Below are 19,788 nucleotides of genomic sequence, written 5' to 3' on the forward strand. Positions count from 1 at the left end.
ATATGCTCTAGGGGAATGGTCGCTCCCCATGCTCCCCCATTAGCTACGCCACTGGGTGTAGGGACAGGTGTTGCATTACCTGCAATTGCAAAGGAGGGTACCAGGGGAGGGGGTAGTTTGGGTGGGCAGGGATGTTAACCAGGGAGATGCGGAGGGGACAGTCTCTGCAGAAGGTGGAAAGGGGTGGAGATGGGAAGATGTGACTAGTGGTGGGATCCCGTTGGAGGTGGCAAAAATGTTGGGAGGATTATGTGTTGTATACAACGGCTGATGGGGTGTAAGGTAAGGACTCAGGGGACTCTGTCGCGGCTAGGAAGAGGGGGAGCAAAAGCAGAGCTGCGGGCAACCGAGGAGACACGTGCGAGGGCCTCATCTATGATGGAAGAGGGGATCCCCTGTTCCCTAAAGAATGAGGACATCTCAGATGTTCAAGATGTGGACTCTTGTACATCTCGGATATCCTGGTATGGAATAACGCATCTAGGGCACAGATGTGGCGTAGATGGAGGAATTGGGAGTAGGGGATAGTGTCTTTGCAGGAAGCAGGAAAATCTATAGAATATTGGAAGATTATATTTATTTCCATAACCATCTCTTTTAAAGTTCCAGGATGCAGGCCATCAGGTTCTATGGATTTATTGGCTTTCAAACTCATTAATTTATCGGATACTAATTTTTTACTAACACAAATTTGTTTAAGCTCCTCATTTATTTTGGACCTGTAGCTCACAACTATTTCCACTTTTTTCCATAACATCTGCAAAGACAGATAAAATATTTAATTTCTGACATTTCATATATTTCCCCCGAATATAATTCTGCCTATTTCGGACCATGATTATTATTTCTAATCTTCTCTTTCTACCATATTAACAGATGTCTGACAGTGTGTTTTTGTATTTCCCACATTCCACTTTTCCTTTCTACGTCAATGCCTTTGTCCGCTTTTGCCGAATTCCAAAATCCTTCGACCAACAACCTTTTCTTTTGATCTGATGTCTTTATGGTTTGCTTTATTTAGATTTAAAATCTTGTTTCAGATTAAAATATATCACATTTCATCTTAATATAAATCCTGGTCATAAAATGTTCATGGTCCCTTAACTACCAGATAAATTGTCTACTTATCACACCAAGTTCCCCGTTGAAATATTGTTGTTAAAAAAATTCTTTTACTCCATAAATTCAGCCTACAGCCTGTTGTTCCTAATTGGTTTGTCTCCAATGCTTATACCATTACCGTTGTTACATGCACCCAATTTCCTGATTTATACACAAAGCTCCAACCTGATATTAGTGTTTGGGGCTGTTATAGAATTCCCACATATTTTCTGATCCTTGCTTCATAACTCCTTCCAAACAGAATTGATTTATTTTCGGAGATCTGATGCGACCGTTTGACTATCTTCATCCTGCTCTTTTCATTGGGGCGACCATGCTGCCTTTTCCAATTTGTCTACCTCGGTTACAATTTAAATGTCTTAAAATAGATTTCCAACTGCGATCACTATTCAACCTTTTCTTTAGCCTGTCTACCTATGAGATTCAACATTAAATTTAACATTTTTGGATAATCATTTCCAAAATTTTATTTCAGATTTTCATCATTCACTTCACATTCTTTTGCTAATTCGTGATAATTATTCACCATCAACACTTCTGACTTTAATCACTCCCGCTTTCCACCCTATCAGACTTTTTGTTTGCTTGTCCTCTACATCTTATGAATGGATCCCTCCAAATGTTCTCAATTCTAATGAAAGGTTACCTCTCCATAAATTTGTCGAGTATGCTGAACCTTCCTGGGATATCTTGTTTGGTTTAATAATGGATTTCTTTGCATAAGGAATGCGACCGGTTTTCAACATTACTATTTGACTTTTTTTTTGGGGGGGTGGGGGAAGTGGCAGTAAGGGAGGTGTGAACTGTAAGATGATTTGGTTTGAATTGTTAAATACCGATTGCAATATTTTCAACAATGCTCCAACCCACACAAAGTTAGAAATTATCACTTCGAACTTCATATAATGACTATGTATCAAAGGAGAAAGAAACTATGTTAAAACAATTCTAAACGACACAAATTCTAAACAGACATTTAGTTGAGAAAAAACCTTGAATAATCCTGATCGGATATATCTTGGGACACAGTGGCGCAGCGGTAGAGCTGCTGTCTTACAGCGCCAGAGACCTGGGCTCAAATCTGACGACGGGTGCTTTAGGTTTAGAGACACAGCATGGGAACAGGCCCTTTGGCCCAGTGAGTCTGCACCGACCAGCAATCATCCATACACTAGTTCTATCTTACACACGAGGGGCAATTTACATATGCCAATTAACCTACAAACCTGCACGTCTTTGGAATGTGGGAGGAAACCCGAGCACCCAGAGGAAGCCCACACTGTCACAGGAAGAATGTACAAACAGACAGCACCCGTAGTCAGGATTGAATCTGATTCTTTGCCGCTTTAAGGTAGCAGCTCTCCCATTGCACCACTGTGCCACCCTCAACAGGGTGCTGTCTGTATGGAGTTTATATCTTCTCCCTGTTACCAAGTGGGTTTTCACTGGGTGCTATGATTTCCTCCCATATTCCAAAAATGTGTAGGTTTATAGGTTAATTGACTTCTGTAAATTGCCCCTAGTGCATAGGATACGAAACCTTGATAACATGGAACTAGTGTACAGGTTATCGTGGGTCGGCACTGACTGAATGGGCCAACAGGACCTGTTTTCACGCCGTATTTCGAAAGTAAACAAAACATAATGGGAAGCTAGAAACGAAATTGCAGACATCCTGGCTGAGATCTATGAATCATCATTAGACATGGGCGAGGTGCTGGAAGACTGGAAGGTGGCTAATTGTGTGCCTCTATTTAAGAAGGGCCACAAAGAAATGTCTGGGAACTATAGACCAATGAGCCTAATATGTATGGAAGGCAGGTTACTGGAGAGGATTCTGAGGGACAAGATATCTATGCATTTGAATAGACGGGGGCTGATTCGGGATACTCAGCATGGTTTTGTACGTGGGAGATTGAGTCTTATGATTCTGACTGAGTAACTAAAAAGGTTGAAATGCACATGGCAATAATGTTGTTTATATAGATTTCAACAAGGCATTTGATAAGGTTCCGCTCTGGAAGGTTGAAGTTTGATAAGGTTGGCTGCTCTGGAAGGTTAAATCGCATGCGATTCAGTGTGTCTGGATCAAGAATTGGCTTCGTGGAAGGAAGATTGTGGAAGGAAAGAACTGCAGATGCTAGTTTAAATCAAAGACACAAAATGCTGGAGTAACTCAGGCAGCATCTCTGGAGAGAAGGAATGGGTGACGTTTCGGTTCGAGACCCTTCTTCAGACCTGTGGAAGGTAGTTTATCGGACCGGAGGTCTGTGACGTGATGTGCCTCAAGGATCGATGCTGAGCCCATTGCTCTTTGTGATTTATATGATTTGGATGAGAATCTACAAGGCACGGTTAACAACTTTGCAGATGATACTAAAGTGGGTAGTATAGATAGTGAAGATGGTTATCTCAAAATTATTCCAGGAACTTGATCAATTGGACAAGTGAACTGAGGAATGGTTGATGGAGTTTAATGCAGATAAGTGCAAGGTGCTGCATTTTGGAAAGTTAATCCAGGGTCAGACCTTCACAGTGACTGGCAGGGCCCCAAGAGTGTCTTGAAGCAGAGGGATGTAGGAGTGGAGGTATATAGTTCCTTGAAAGCGTGGCCCGTAGCATATGTTATAAAGGGGTCTTAAATACGGGTCAAGGTGACGTCACCGCCCGCGCCCCACGTGACCTCAGCCAGTGACCACGTGCTCCCGCTCCACCAATGACGGCCGCCCAGGCCAGGAGGCGAGTTGCTACACAACCTCCGTTAGGGGCTCCCAGAAATCACAACAAAATGCAGCAACAATCAGTGAGGTCCCAAAGTCCAGGATTCAAATGCACAGGCTTGGGCCAACTCGGTGCAAAATTCAACTGAAATGCCGCAGGGATTTCTGCAGAGTATGGGCAGGAAACACATCACGCCCCTGCATTGGGCGTCGACTGCAGTGTCAGTGAGTGTGGTCAGTGCCCGCTCCATACATACAATGGCACTGGAGACACCAAGGGCAGCTCTCCCAGTGTCAACAACGCCAGCTGCACACCATGTTCTCATTGGGGCAACCTGGACCCCCATTCCTCCTGATGGCCGGCACCTCCCTCTCCCGGGAGCCGGGCCCGCCTGCCCCAACCACAAACTCCACTGGCATTGTGTGCAGGTTTACCAAGGACGTTGTCCCAGCCTGCAAGCTCTGGGGAGGGGAAGGAATCAAAAACCCCGGCAACTTCCCGCCCAACCAGCCAACCAAGCATGCCCTCCAAGACAGCAGAGTCCGGCTCAGTCCACCGGCTGCCGCAAGGAACCAAACCGGACTGTCAATGGGGAACCCACGACCAACGTTAAAGAATGACCCAGTCCCTGACCGCTCCTTGTGGATTGGACAAAATCCCGCAGGTTCAAGCAATCCAAGTGGACTACAACCTGCTGTGTGACCTGGAAGCACTGATTCAGTGCCACTCCCTCTTAGGGAGCAACATTAAATCAGTGCCTCCAAGTCACACAATCCACTCAAACTGCTCAAATCCGCCGGAATTTGTCCAATCCACACAAACAGTCAGAAACCGGGCCATTCTCCGGCAGGTGAATAATCACACAGCACATTCAAACTGTGGTCGTTGGGGAGCGGCGCTGCACCTATTTTCTATGTTTCAACTCTAGAGTGAGCTGATAGCTTCAATGTGAGCCAGCTGCCAAGAAAAGGATAGTACCAAGAGGCAGAGAGATGGAATCTTCCTCCAGAATGTAGAAGAAATTGTCCCCCTTCTCCTCAGAGACAAGAACGATACCTGAGCTTTGTACACGGGGGACACTTATTTACCAAAAGCGCGCCATCCTTCTCAGTCGTGCAAATCTGGCACGAATGTTATGCTCTCAAAATTAGTTGGCCTCACCCTCAAGGAACTTGGAATGCGGCGAGCACTAATTTCTCCATCTGCTGTGTGCCTGAGAAGGTAAAGATAGTTTGTTGTTTTGTAATGTGGCCATGCCAGGCAGAGGTATCCTCTCAGTCCGCAGTTACGGAAATAACTAGGATTTAGCACTCTGCTTACCTTCAAAGCAAATAAACAAATAGTTTAGTTTAGAGATACATGTCCACACAGCCCTGCCGTCAACACATTCTGTTTGAAAGTGGCGGCACAGGTACAGTGGTCAAAAAGGTTTTCGGTACATTGCACTGAATACCCTGACGAATGAAGGTCAGAGGTTGGGATGTTTTGTTACAGTTGTAAAAGACACTGGTGAGGCTGTATTTGGAGTATGGTGTTCAATTTTGGTCATCCTGCTATAGGAAGGATGTTGTTAAGTTGGAAAGAGTGCAGTGAAGATTTAAGAAGATATTGCCGGGACGAGGGCCTGAGCTATTGGGAGAGGTTAAGCAGGCTAGGACTTTATTCTTTAGGGCTCAGGAGGATGAGGGGCGATCTTATAGAGGTGTATAAGATTACAAGGGGAATAGATAGGTTGAATGTAGAGTCTGTTTACCCAGAGCCTGGGAATCAAGAACCAGGTTTAAAGTTACAGGGGAAAGATGTAATAAGAACCTGAGGGACCACTTTTTCCACAAAGAGGATGTTGGGTATATGGAATGAGCTGCCAGAGGAGTAGGTACTATAGCAACATTTAAATGAGATTTGAACAGGTTTATGGATAGGATAGGTTTAGAGGGATATGGGCAGGTGGGAATAGTGTAAATGGGATGTCTTGGTCAGCATGGACAAGTTGGACCGAATGGCCTGTTTCTGAGTTGTATGACTATGATTCCAATCACAGTTCCAAGTTTTGGACAACAGCTTTTCTGCCACTCTGCAATCATTGATTCAGCAGCAAAGGTGTAATGAGGCAGTGGAAAACAGAGATATTCAAGTGTGTATAATTGTCATCTGTACAATAGACTGATGGTTGGTGGGAAGAAGCTGTTCCTGAATCTGGAGTTCAGGAAGTTGCTAGTTTCTCTTATTTTTCGTGTGTGCGTGCGTGCGCGCGTGCGTGTGTGTGTGTGTGTGTGTGTAATCAGTAAATGTGCTATTCAGACAGCCGGAGCGAGCTCAGCGCAGACAAAATGATGCAATGTCATGAGTTTTGCAGTTTGTGCAAACACACAAGGTAAACCATGACAAGATACAAAGTCCTGGAGCAACTCAGCGGGTCAGGAAGCATCTATGGAGAACATTGTTAGGAGACGTTTCAGGTCGAGACCCTACTTGAGACTGATTATAGAAGAGTCGTGGGGAGAAAACTGGAAGAGAGCTGGGGATGGGACAAAGCCAGGCAAGTGATTGATAGATCCAGGCTTCACAAGTTCACAAGTTATAGGAGTAGAATTAGGCCATTCGGCTCATCAAGTCCACTCTGCCATTCAATCATGGCTGATCTCTGCCTCCTAATCCCATTTTCCTGCCATCTCCCCATTTTCTTTCAATTCAAGAAATTGAAAGGTAACACCCTTTCAATTCAAGAACCCGTCTATCTCTGCCTTAAATATATCCACTGACTTGGCTTCCACAGCCCTCTGTGGCAATGAGTTCCACAGATTAACTACCCTCTGAACTATAACATCAGTTTAGTAAAACAATGATATTTTGACCACAATTTACACCTATATTGCCAGTTGTGGTCAAGGACAAAACTCTGGGTACTCGTATCTTGTTTTGGCTGCCATGAGCATTAAAAGGTCTGATATTAGACATATCTAATATTTAAAGGTTCTCATTTACCACAATAGGGCAAGATAATCTAATGGCTTCACAGTGCTAAACAATTTTACAGGATAAAAACAGACTAACAAAATCTTACATGTGCAAAGTCCCTGAATTAATTATTTTGCAAGAATGTCATCAGTCAAAAACATTTTATACTGAGCCTCAGAAAGCAGTATTGCATAATACCAACCCTAGCCAAATAAGGTTTTAAGGAACATGTCTAAAACGAGCAAGTTGAAGCAAGAGGAAATCTTAGAACCTCTAAAACTTTGGGCTTTACAGGTTGAGGGCATGGCAGGATAGACCAAGATTCTGAAACTAGCGTGCAGACTTCAGAAAGGGTTCCTTAATTTTTCAAGAATTGACCCACTTCCAATTTAAACATCCCCCGTGATCAAGTCTCCACAACATAACTTTGTAACTACCTCCCCTAGTTTGAGTTTTGCCAGCTAATGGAAAAATCACAACATCAACCCAGTCATGTCCCAAAGGTCATGTTATGATCTGTTTCAATAAGATCACCCTCACCTCTTATTATACCAAACTCTAAAGAAATTAAATTCCATATCTTATGCTGCTTGCAACCCTCTCATTCCCAGAAATTAGCCATGTGGATTTTTTGAATTTCTTAGGTTCAAAATTACATGCAGCACTCTAGCTATGACCTCAATACCTTGTACAATTGTAACAACATTTCCGCATTTTTAAACTTATGGTGACTTTTAAGTTGTAGTAGCATGAAATGATGGATATTCATATTAAATCACCAATGAAATGTCAGCAGTGGGTCATGCAGTGTCATATCTACTAAATCAATTAAACTTAGTCTATGTTATGGGAAACATCTCCCTTGTCTTTACAGTGAGCTATATTTGGGTTTGGACATTTCACAGAGTTCACCATCTCAAATACAACTCAGTGTTGACCAGTAGTAACTTAGAAACCAGATTGTTGATATTGCAGAAATGCAACTCAATTAAGATATGTAGTCCTGCCAAATATAAAATGCACTTCAAAAAATAAAGTAGTATTATATGTAGGTGACAATTACCTCTTGTTATAAGTCTATTAAAAACTGTGGTATCAAATAGCCAATGATTAAATTAAAACAGAGTATAATTTCAGAAGAAAAAAGTGGTAAACATCTCAACTGCAACTTTAAAACAGGCCCAGTCAACATTACAAATAAAACTATCTGTTTCCAATTGACAAATTAGATATATTAAAAGTAATACTTTCTGCAGACATTGGTTGGAATTGAATTGGCAAATCGAGAATTATATTTTTTCTTCAGCAGCAAATGTTGCGGCTGTAAATGCATGGTGAGTGGAAGACATTTGATTGAAGATGTTATTACATTATCCCCCAACTTTGGCTATGCTTCAGAAAAAAGCCACAACCTGTTCAGCCTTCCCCATTTTAACATAATCCATCATTTCACACTTAACAGTTCGGAAATTCACATTCCATTTACAGTCATTGGACAATTTTGTGGAATCCTGCTTAAATTCTTTCAAGGGATGCAAGCATAACTGGTCAGACAAGCACATATTATCTATTGCTAATTATTCCTGCAAAGGTTGTGGTGAGATTGGGTCCTGGATCACTATGGCTCACGTGGTACAGGGCTTACACATTGCTACTGTTTATAGAATTTACGGATTTTCACTAAACGACAAGAAAGAATCATATTTCCAAGAATCTAAATGACATACATATGATCCTGCTGATGTTTTGATGTACCTGTCCTTATCTTCATAAATTATTAAGGTCACAGGTTTGGAAGATGTTGTCAAGCATACTTCAGCAAGATGCTGTAGTCTATCATGAAGACAGCAGATTGCACAGTCTATGTTTATAAAGTGCATTATTTATAATGATGGTCAACGTACTAAAGAATTAAGAACACCGCAGTAACAGTACATACAGTGCCCTCCATAATGTTTGGGATAAAGACCCATCATTTATTTATTTGCCTCTGTATTCCACAATTTGAGATTTGTAATAGAAAAAAATCACCTGTGATTAAAGTGAACATTGTCAGATTTTAATAAAGACATTTTTATACATTTTGGTTTCACTATATAGAAATTACAGCAGTGTTTATACGTAGTCCCCCCATTTCAGGGCACCATAATGTTTGGGACACAGCAATGTCATGTAAATGAAAGTGGTCATGTTCAGTATTTTGTTGCATATCCTTTGCATGCAATGACTGCTTGAAATCTGCGATTCATGGACATCACCAGTTACTGGATGTCTTCTCTGGTGATGCTGTGCCAGGCCTGTATTGCAGCCATCTTTAGCTTATGCTTGTTTTGGGGGCTAGTAACCTTCAGTTTTCTCTTCAGCATATAAAAGGCATGCTCAATTGGGTTCATACCAGATGATTGACTTGCCCACTCAAGAATTTACCATTTTTTAGCTTTGAAAAACTTTTTGTTGCTTTAGCAGTATGTTTGGGATCATTGTCTTGCTGGAGAATGAACCGCCAGCCAATGAGTTTTGAGGCATTTGTTTGAACATGAGCAAATAGAATGTGTCTATACACTTCAGAATTCATTATGCTACTGCCATCAGCAGTTGTATTATCAATGAAGATAAGTGAGCCAGTTCCTTCAGCAGCCATACATGTCACGCCATAACACCCCCTCCACCGTGTTTCACAGATGAGGTGGTATGCTTTGGATCTTGGGCAGTTCCTTCTCTCCTCCATACTTTGCTCTTGCCATCACTCTGATATAAGTTAATTTTTGTTTCATCTGTCCACAAGACCTTTTTCCAGAACTATGGTTGCTCTTTTAAGTACTTCTTGGCTAACTGTAACCCAGCTATCCTATTTTTGCAGCTAACCAGTGGTTTGCATCTTGCAATTCTATACTTCTGTTTATGAAGTCTTCTGCAGACAGGGATCATTGCCAAATCCACACCAGACCCCTGAAGTGTTTCTGATCTGTCGGCAGGTGTTTAGAGACTTTTCTTTATTATAGAGAGGAGAATTCTGTCATCAGCTGTCAAGGTCTTCCTTGGCCTGCCAGTCCCTTTGCGATTAGTAAGCTCACCAATGCTCTCTTTCTTCTTAATGGTGTTCCAAATAGTTGATTTTGGTAAACCTAAAGTTTGGCTGATGTCTCCAACTGTTTCATTCTTGTTTCTCAGTCTCATAATGGCTTCTTTAACTTTCATTGGCATAACTTTGGTCGTCATGTTGATAAACAGCAATAAAAGTTTCCAAAGGTGATGGAAAGACTGGAGAAAAGACTAGGTGCTGAGAGCTCTCTTATATCTGCATTGAGGAAGCAATTAAACACACCTGAACAATTACAAACACCTGTGAAGCCATATGTCCCAAACATTATGGTGCTCTGAAATGGGGACGACGACTATGTATAAACACAAATGTAATTTCTACATGGTGAAACCAAACTGTATAAAAATGGCCTTTAATAAAATCTGACAATGTGCACTTTAACCATGTGATTTTTTTCTATTACAAATCTCAAATTGTGGAGCACAGAGGCAAATAAATGATGGGTCTTTGTTCCAAACATTATAGAGGGCACTGTAGTTATAGCAATATTTTAGAGAACAGGATTAATGGGAATCACTCTGAAAGCCAGCTTAGACTTGATAGATAAAATGGCTTTCTCTGCCATGTGGAAATATGAAATCATTTACCTAGTGGCTCCAGTTTTACCAAGGCTCCTTAACGTCATTCTTGGTTAAATTCTGCCTTGATATCAAACGCATGCATTGTATATCAGTTCTAGAATTCACTTTTAATCCATGTTTGGACAACAGCTATGATAGATCTAGAATTAGTCTCAGTGAAACCCAAATTAGGCATTGGTAAATGCTGTTTGATAGCAATGTCCATTACATCGTCCATCATTTTTCTGGGGATCATTGTAGGTGGCACAGTGGTCCAGCAAATTGCCCTGCTGAAACTGCAAAGTTCCAGTGACCTGATTTCAATCCTGACCTCTGGCAATGCCAGTGTGAAGTTTGTACATTATCCGTATGACTACATGGGGTTTCCTTTGGGAGTTCCAGTTTCCTTTATTATGCTGGTAGATTAACTGTCGCTTGAATAGGTATTCAGTAAGAGAATCAGTGATGCTTATTCGAAAGAGAATAGGTTGTAGAGAAAAAGATTAGGACTGATAAGAATAGTCTAAGATCCAGCATAGACTCAATGAGCACAATGGCCTCCTCACCTGTCATAGGGCAATGATAGATCAGCTGAAGATAGTTAGACCTGATCACATTACAAGTAATGTAATGGGTTAGGCAGGCTTCACAGGGATGTTGTCAGGGCTACAAAATGTTTGCCTTGAGAAAATATTAGATAAATGGAGGTAGTTTTCTTTAGAACAGAGACAGCTGCAAATGAGATTTAGAAAATTACAAGAGGCCCAAATGGGATAAGTAGAATAGGGCTATGTCCCTCATCAGAAGGGGCAGAGGTTTAAACTATTTGATAGGATAAGAAGAAAGATGAATTTATATTTTACCTAGAGGATGTTAGGAATTTGTAACTCACCATCCAGAAAAGTGGTGCGGTCAGAGGTGCTCACATTTAAGAAATGCATGCATGATTTCTTGATGAATTGCGACCAGCAGAGTTAAAGTTCATCTTGTGAAGACGGGATTAGTCCAAGTAGCTCTTTTTCTACCAACGTAGACATGATGGAATGAATGGTCTCTTATTGTGTCATACATGATTTATAATTCTATGAATTGAATAAATTGCACAGAGGAACTCCAGGGAATTTATCAGGATGAGATAATGGCTATCAACAACTGCAAGCATCTTCCTTTAACCTGAGTAGAAGTCAAACTAGGCAAGAGTTTTCTCATTATTGGCTTATCTTATTTGATCAAAAGGCGCCTTGATACCCAGGACATAACAACTTGACAAAGAAAAGAAAGAATATCCGGGTACAGTCTATCAAACCTGCTCCAACGTTCGAGATCAATGTTCATCTTCCACCACTGTGTATTTTCCCCCCACAGTATCCTTATATCCTTTGTGACTTTAGGGTATAGACTACTATTCATCAAAATTATGTCTGATCTATCTCAGTGCCATTTCCTGGCACTACGTCGAGATCCAATGGTTCTCTTGAATCCATGTGGTCAATTAACTCAATGACTTAGATGCCATAATCTTCAATGGCAAGACTCAAAATCTTCTAATTTAAAAAAATTCTCCTCATCAAATTTTCATTGGAAAATTTCCACTTCCAATTCAGCAGCATTGCAGGCATATAGACTCAGTCAACAGACAATACAAAATATTAAAAATAAATTACATATAAATTGTGCATGAACGTGTAAGAAATACTGTGCAAAAAAAGACAATGGTGCAAAAAAAATGGAAAACAAATCCATGGTAGTTGCAAGAGGTAGCATTTCATTGCCAAGGTAGCATTAGGGTTGCACAGATTGGTTCAAGAACCTGGTAGTGGGAAACTGTTCCTGCCACTGGTGGTGTTTGGACTTCAGGATTTTGTACCACCTGCCTGATGGTAGCAGCGAGCAGAAAGCGTGGCACGGGTGATAGATGCTGCCTTCTTGAGGCTGTGCCTCACATAGATGCTTTCAAAAGTGGGGAGGGCTGTGCTCATGATAGACCAGGCCCAGTCCACCACTATCTGCAGCTTCTTGCGTTCCATTGAATTTGCCATGATACAACCAGTCAGGACATTTTTTACAGTACATTATACAAGATGTTTTTCAAGACTATTTAGTGACATGCCAAATCTGTTTAAACCTCTAAGAGGTTGAAGTGCTGGTATGCCTTCTTTGTGATTATAGCTATTTTCTTGGCCCAGGATATGTCATCCAAAATATTAATGCCTTGGAATTTGAAGCTGTTGACTCTCTCTACCACTGACCCACTAAGGAAAACTGGTGCATGGTCTCCTGCCTTCCCCTTTCGGAAATGAACGCTTCATTTTTTGGTTTTGTTAACCCAACAGGTTGTTGTTGCGGCATCATTCAACCAGGTGTTCTCTCATATATACGCTGGCCCATCACCTGTGATATGGCCAACAACAGCGGTGTCGTCGGCAAATTTGTAAAAGGTATTGGTGCTGTGCTTACACACCCAGTTAAGTAGGACAGGGGTCTGAGCATGCAGCCTCGACATGCATCTGTGATGATGGTTAGTGGCAGCCTCGACATGCATCTGTGATGACGGTTAGTGAAGAAAAGATATTGTTACCAATTTGCATTGACGAGGAAGTCAAGGATTCAGTTGCAAAAGGAGGTGCAGAGGCCCAAGTCTTGGAGTTTGATCATGATTTGAAAGGATAACTGTGTTGTATGCCAACCTGTGGTCAATGCACAGCAGTTTTACATGTGTGTTCCTGGTTCAGGCCAAAGTGGAAAGCCAATGAGACAGTGTCTGCTGTTGATCTGTTATGGCAAAAGACAAATTGAAGCGGTTCCAAGTCATTTTGGAGACAGCAGTTGATTTGCACCTTAACCAACCTCTCAAAGCATTTCATTATGGTGGATGTAAGTGTGACCAGACAGTAGTCAGTCAGGCAGATGTTCTTGGACTCGAGTATAACATATATAACATATAACAACTACAGCATGGAAACAGGCCTGTCCGGCCCTACCAGTCCACGCCGACCATTCTCCCTGACCTAGTCTCATCTACCTGCACTCAGACCATAACCCTCCAATCCCCTCCTATCCATATACCTATCCAATTTACTCTTAAATAATAAAATCGAGGCAGCCTCCACCACTTCCACCGGAAGTCCATTCCATACAGCCACAACCCTCTGAGTAAAGAAATTCCCCCTCATGTTACCCCTAAACCTTTGTCCCTCAATTCTGAAGCTATGTCCCCTTGTTGGAATCTTCCCCACTCTCAAAGGGAAAAGCCTACCCACGTCAACTCTGTCCGTCCCTCTCAAAATTTAAAAAACCTCTATCAAGTCCCCCCTCAACCTTCTACGCTCCAAAGAATAAAGACCCAACCTGTTCAACCTCTCTCTGTAGCCTAAGTGCTGAAACCCAGGCAACATTCTAGTAAATCTCCTCTGTACCCTCTCCATTTTGTCGACATCCTTCCTATAATTTGGCGACCAGAACTGCACACCATACTCCAGATTCGGCCTCACCAATGCCCTGTACAATTTCAACATTACATCCCAACTTCTATACTCGATGCTCTGATTTATAAAGGCAAGCATACCAAACGCCTTCTTCACCACCCTATCCACATGAGATTCCACCTTCAGGGAACAATGCAGTTATTCCCAGATCCCTCTGTTCCACTGCATTCCTCAATTCCCTACCATTTACCCTGTACGTCCTATTTTGATTTGTCCTACCAAAATGCAGCACCTCACACTTATCAGCATTAAACTCCATCTGCCATCTTTCAGCCCACCCTTCCAAAAGGCCCAAGTCTCTCTGTAGACTTTGAAAATCTACCTCACAATCAACTACTCCACCTATCTTAGTATCATCTGCATATTTACTAATCCAATTTGCCACACCATCATCCAGATCATTAATGTAAATGACAAACAACAGTGGACCCAACACAGATCCTTGGGGCACTCCACTAGACACTGGCCTCCAACCTGACATACAATTGTCAACCGTTACCCTCTGGTATCTCCCATTCAGCCATTGTTGAATCCATCTTGCAACCTCACTATTAATACCCAACGATTTAACCTTCTTAATCAACCTTCCATGTGGAACCTTGTCAAATGCCTTACTGAAGTCCATATAGACAACATCCACAGCCTTGCCCTTATCAATTTCCCTGGTAACCTCTTCAAAAAATTCAAGAAGATTAGTCAAACATGACCTTCCAGGCACAAATCCATGTTGACTGTTTCTAATCAGGCCTTGATTATCCAAATAATTATATATATTGTCCCTAAGTATCTTTTCCATAGTTGTTCTCTTGAGGCCGATGGGAACCTCAGACCACAGATGTGCGAGTTTGAACATTTACATAGAACAAAGAACAGTGCAACACAAAAACAGGCCCTTCAGCCCACAATGTTGATGCTGAACATGATGTCAAGATTAACTCTTAGCTGCTTAAACATAATCCATATCCCTCCCTTCACTGCATATCCTTATGCCTATCCACAAGTCTCTTAAATGCCACCCTCATAATGCCTCAACCACCACCCCCTGCAGTGTGTCCCGCCACTCACCACAGTGCGTGTGAAAAAACTGCCCCGCATATCTCCATTAAACTTTGCCCCTCACCTTAAAGATATGCTCTCAAGTATTTGATTTTTCATCCTGGGGGAAAAAAGGTTCTGACTGCCAATCCTATCTGTGCCTCCGATTATTTTATATACTTCTATCAGAGCACCAAACAAACCTCCAGCATTCCAGAGAAAACATTCCAATGTCTGTCCAACCTCCCCCTGTGGCTATTACCTCCTAATCCAGTCATCCTTCTGGTAAACCTTCCCTGGATCATTTCCAAAGCCCCAACATCCTTCCTGTAATGGGGCAACCAAAACTGCAACTAAAAGGAAAAAGCTGCATCATGACCACCCGACTCTTGTACTCAATGCCCGGGCCCATGAAAGCAAGTATTCCATACGCATTCTTTACCACTCTATCTATTTGAGTTGCTGCTTTCAAGGCGGTTTTTTTCTCATTTACTATGCTTACATATTCTGCTATGCTGCTGCAAGTAAGAATTTCATTGTTCTATGTAGGAAGGAATGCATACGCTGATTTAAACCGAAGATAGACACAAAAAGCTGGAGTAACTAAGCGGGACAGGCAGGATCTCTAGAGAGAAGGAATGGGTGACGTTTCGGGTCGAGACCCTTCTTCAGACTGAAAGTCACGGGAAAGGGATCCGAGAGATTGTTCTCTCTGGGACATATGACAATAAAACACTCTTGACTTATGGAGTTGAAGCCCAAATATATTTGAATACTTCAGGAATTTTACAAGTTTCAATGGGATTTCTTCTCGTACTTAACTCTAGAGACTACAGACCTAATTTACATACTCTCACCTCATTTGGCAGACCTGCCATCGCTAGAGCCAGTCTATAGAATCTTCACTGCACTTCCTCAATGACATGTATATCGTTTCTCAGGTAGGAAGCGAATACTGTACAACTATACCTATACTCCTGCAGTCAAATCCTTACATAAAGACTAATGTACCATTTACTTCTCGAATCATGTGTTTTACTTGCATGTTGGCTTATGTGGCCAGTGTGCAAGTACACACAGGCCCTTAAGTACATCAACATTACCCAAATTCTCACGATCCCTATGTTACCTCAATAGTCATACCCTGCTAGCCTGTGAAAGATCCATTTATTCCAACTCTGCTCTCCACCCAACAAACTTTCAATCCATGTCAACCTATTATCCCAACTCCTAACAATTTTTTTGAGCAACAGCATGATGCTGCTTGACCCACTGAGTTCTTCCCGCATATTGTTTGTTGCTCCAGATACCAGCATATAAAGTCTTGCGTCTCCTTGAGCTCTCCACGTCTTAATCAACTCCTCTGTGGGAAAATATCAAAAACCTTCTAAAAAAAAATCAAAATAAACACGCACTGTTCTCATCTTCTCCTAGTCACATTCTTAAAGCACAATTACCATCTTACTCCATGAAGGTAAACACAAAATGCTGGAGTAACTCAGCGGGTCAGGCAGCATTTCAGGAGAAAAGGAATGGGCAACGTTTCGGGTCGAGACCCTTCTTCAGACTGAAGAAATGTCACCCATTCCTTCTCTCCCGAGATGCTGCCTGACCCATTGAGTTACTCCAGCATTTTGTGTCTACCTTCAATTTAAACCGGCATCTGCAGTTTTTTTCCCCCTACACATCTTACTCCATGAATTTGATAATTTTGTCTACATTTGGTTCTCGGCTATTATTGCCATCTTGAGTTAATTGATCGTGGAGGAATCAAACTGGGCACTGATGCAAAATTTGTGTAACTGCTTGTGGATTACATTTCGATAATTTCCATCCTTTTGCTGAGGAACTAGGACCAATTCCAGTTACTGTTTAGGTGTTAGTTCACATAATTTCTGTTAACTTTTCATGATTTGTTATCCTCATCCTCACCCCAGAAAAGAACGTATTGAACCAATTTTGTGTACTACTATTTAATCTTTATAGTTACAATGGAGACTCGGGAAGGGGTGGAAGTAGCTCAGACGTCTTTCCATCTAAAATTGGCACAGCAAAAAAAGTTATCAACCTCTGACCTAAAGCTTCACAGTGCCCGAGGACTTTTTAATTCCATGTTTAAGAGCTGGCAGTGCAAAATGAGTGAAATGTACCATATAACTTTAACTGATTACAAAATAATAGCATAAAATTAATGCAGCATTTTAGTGGCACCTCTTTCATTAAAAACTATTAAGTTTATCTTTCTTTTTACAATCAATAAACTGCATTTTAAAAAGTTGTTTAGTTCCAAAGCAAATCAAAGCAACTCCCTTTCCCACAGTAGACGATTTACTGAAAAAAAAATAGCTGGCCATCATTTCTTCCAAAAATATTTCAAAACTTCACAATCAATCTTGAAGACGTTTGGAGGAAACTTGATGGGCTGAACTTGGTCAAAGCATCCAATATTAAAGTAGTAAAATAGATGCACGACTGGTTCCTTTTAAAAAATAATGACTTATACCAATTCTTTAAACGGCTATTTCTGAACTTCACAACATAAACAAATCTACAAGATCGCACAGTTCACAAGAGGCCCATGTCATGATGTCAGGTTGTAGTTTAAAGAACAGCATCACCACTCGGACTCGGGCTGTTCGACACAACTTTACAGCTTGTTAAATAAAATGACGACGCCTGGCAAATCGACGCTTCGGAAAACTTCACAAATCTAAATATCCATTTAAAATAAATCAGAACAACAATGGGAACAGAGATGAACAACACCCCAAACTGTGAAACCTTGAAATCCATTCCCGATAAATAATTGAGCAACGAACGCTTCGACCAGGTCTTAAAATATGCCTGGTTTGGGTTTAATGGGGGAAAAGGAAGCATAGTGCTCAGATGTAAGACAAGAGACAAAGGCAGAAGATGCCCCTGGGCTTCCAGTCTCAGAGCCATCCCACCGTCGGCGGAGGGAGCATCCCTCGGAGCCACCATCAGCCGCAGCCTGGAGCTGGGGATCGGGGGAGGGAGTTGGAGGGGAGGAGGGAAGAGGAGAGACGGGAGGGGATGAAAGGCGAGAAATGCATTCCCCTTCCAGCAGCCCGGGGCAGACGGAGCAGAGGGAGGGGGAGACTCGGAGCCGAGGCTGGCCCAGACTGAGGAGGAAGGGGAGAGGGTGGGTGACGGAGGCTGGAGCCAGTGCGAGGCCCACACTCAGACTTTCACTCTCTCGCCGCCGGGGACAGACAGACAGTCAGAGAGAGAGAGTGAAACGCCGACCCAAAACTATGAGAGAGAGAGAGAGAGAGTAAGTGTCGAGGCGGGTACGCCGAGCCCCCAGCCCAACCCAGCCACGCAGACCGCCCTCACCTCCTGTGCCGTCGGAATTCTCGTTCAAGCTGCCCGAGGAGTCATGGTGCGAGCCCACACAACCTCCCATGGGCGAGCTGGTGTCACTTTTACAACAGACCAACTCCCGTCCGCAGCCCCAGCCCCAGCCCCAGCCCCAGCCGGCACTGCCTCGCTCAGGCGCGCCCCCGCGGCTCCTCCTCCTCCTCCAGCGCGTCCCCGCGACCTCCTCCTCCTCAGGCGCGCCCCCGCGACTCCTCCTCAGGCGCGCCCCCGCGACTCCTCCTCCTCCTCAGGCGCGTCCCCGCAGCTCCTCCTCCTCCTCCTCAGGCGCGCCCCGCGACTCCTCCTCCTCAGGCGCGCCCCGCGACCTCCTCCTCCTCCGGCGCGCCCCCGCGACTCCTCCTCCTCCTCAGGCGCGCCCCCGCGACTCCTCCTCCTCAGGCGCGCCCCCGCGACTCCTCCTCCTCCTCAGGCGCGTCCCCGCGGCTCCTCAAGCGTGTCCCCGCGCGTCCCCCCGTCTCCTCCCTTCCTGCGCGGCCCCTCGAGCGCGCCTCCGCCACTCTCCACACCGTTGTCAACGAGGGCGGGCCCGCGCCCCCGGATCCTCCCACTTTCCGAGATGACTCCACCCCCTCCAGCGCGCGCTCCAGCCGAACCTTATCTGCAGCGCGCGCTCCCGCCGCCTCTACTCTCTAGCGCGCGCTCCCGCCGTCCCTTCTCTCCTTGCGCGCTCCCGGCTCTCCTGCGTGTGCGCGTGGCCGCCCGGTGTCATGATGCTCATTACTTCTCTGGAGTCGGGCGTCGTGTCCCAAGCGAGGGAAGCGTGCGGAGCACGAGCACTGCAAGGTGAACGTTGCCTCTTTAGGGGAGAGGGGCTGGTACAACCGACCTCCAACCAAGGAGAGACCAAACTGACACCTGCTCTTCAATAAGACCGCGGTGCACCAGCGTCAAGTCCCTTCACTGACACTAATATCCCATAATATTTAACCATTTGTAGTCAGATGTGGAGCATACTGAGTGGGCTGATCGTTTCTTGTGAATGAATTATAAAGATTTGCTGCTTCCTCTCAACCAATCCATAGAAACGGAGGATGGCTTGTTTGCACTATTTAGTGGCTGATGAGGCCAAAGTTTGAACTGCCCTCTCTGTAATAGATGTCCATGTGTTAGTGGACACAGGGAAAGTCTGTGTGTGAGATGATGCATTCTTTCTGTTGCTTAACTGTGTTCCTGATGCATGGACACAAGGTTCTAGATGTTATCTCTACTTTGAGAAGTTACTTGGAGTCAGTTGGGATGCTGCATTTCTTTGAGGCTTAGCGCGCATCCTTGAATCTTGCCTTCTATGAGTTGGTCATCTCTTCCCCTGATAGAATTTAAGCATGCAGGCAATATAGTGTACACAAAAACAAATAAATGTAACTTGGGCCACGTCACTGAATTTGTTGGTTTGGAAGAGGAC

At 43.4% G+C, this 19,788-nt stretch overlaps 1 protein-coding gene across 1 annotated transcript in view; it reads right to left on the reverse strand.

Moving 5' to 3' along the window:
* The window catches only part of ubtd2 (ubiquitin domain containing 2), a 61,197-nt gene extending 42,704 nt beyond the window's left edge, over positions 1-18,493 (reverse strand). Inside the window, exon 1 of the mRNA XM_078411580.1 lies at positions 18,342-18,493. Coding sequence (XP_078267706.1) covers positions 18,342-18,411 — 70 coding nt within the window. The 5' untranslated portion in view covers positions 18,412-18,493. The remainder of the gene's footprint in view (positions 1-18,341) is intronic.
* Positions 18,494-19,788: the final 1,295 nt, after the last annotated feature.

This window comes from Rhinoraja longicauda, chromosome 14, assembly GCF_053455715.1.
Source record: "Rhinoraja longicauda isolate Sanriku21f chromosome 14, sRhiLon1.1, whole genome shotgun sequence".
Lineage (NCBI taxonomy): Eukaryota > Metazoa > Chordata > Chondrichthyes > Rajiformes > Arhynchobatidae > Rhinoraja > Rhinoraja longicauda.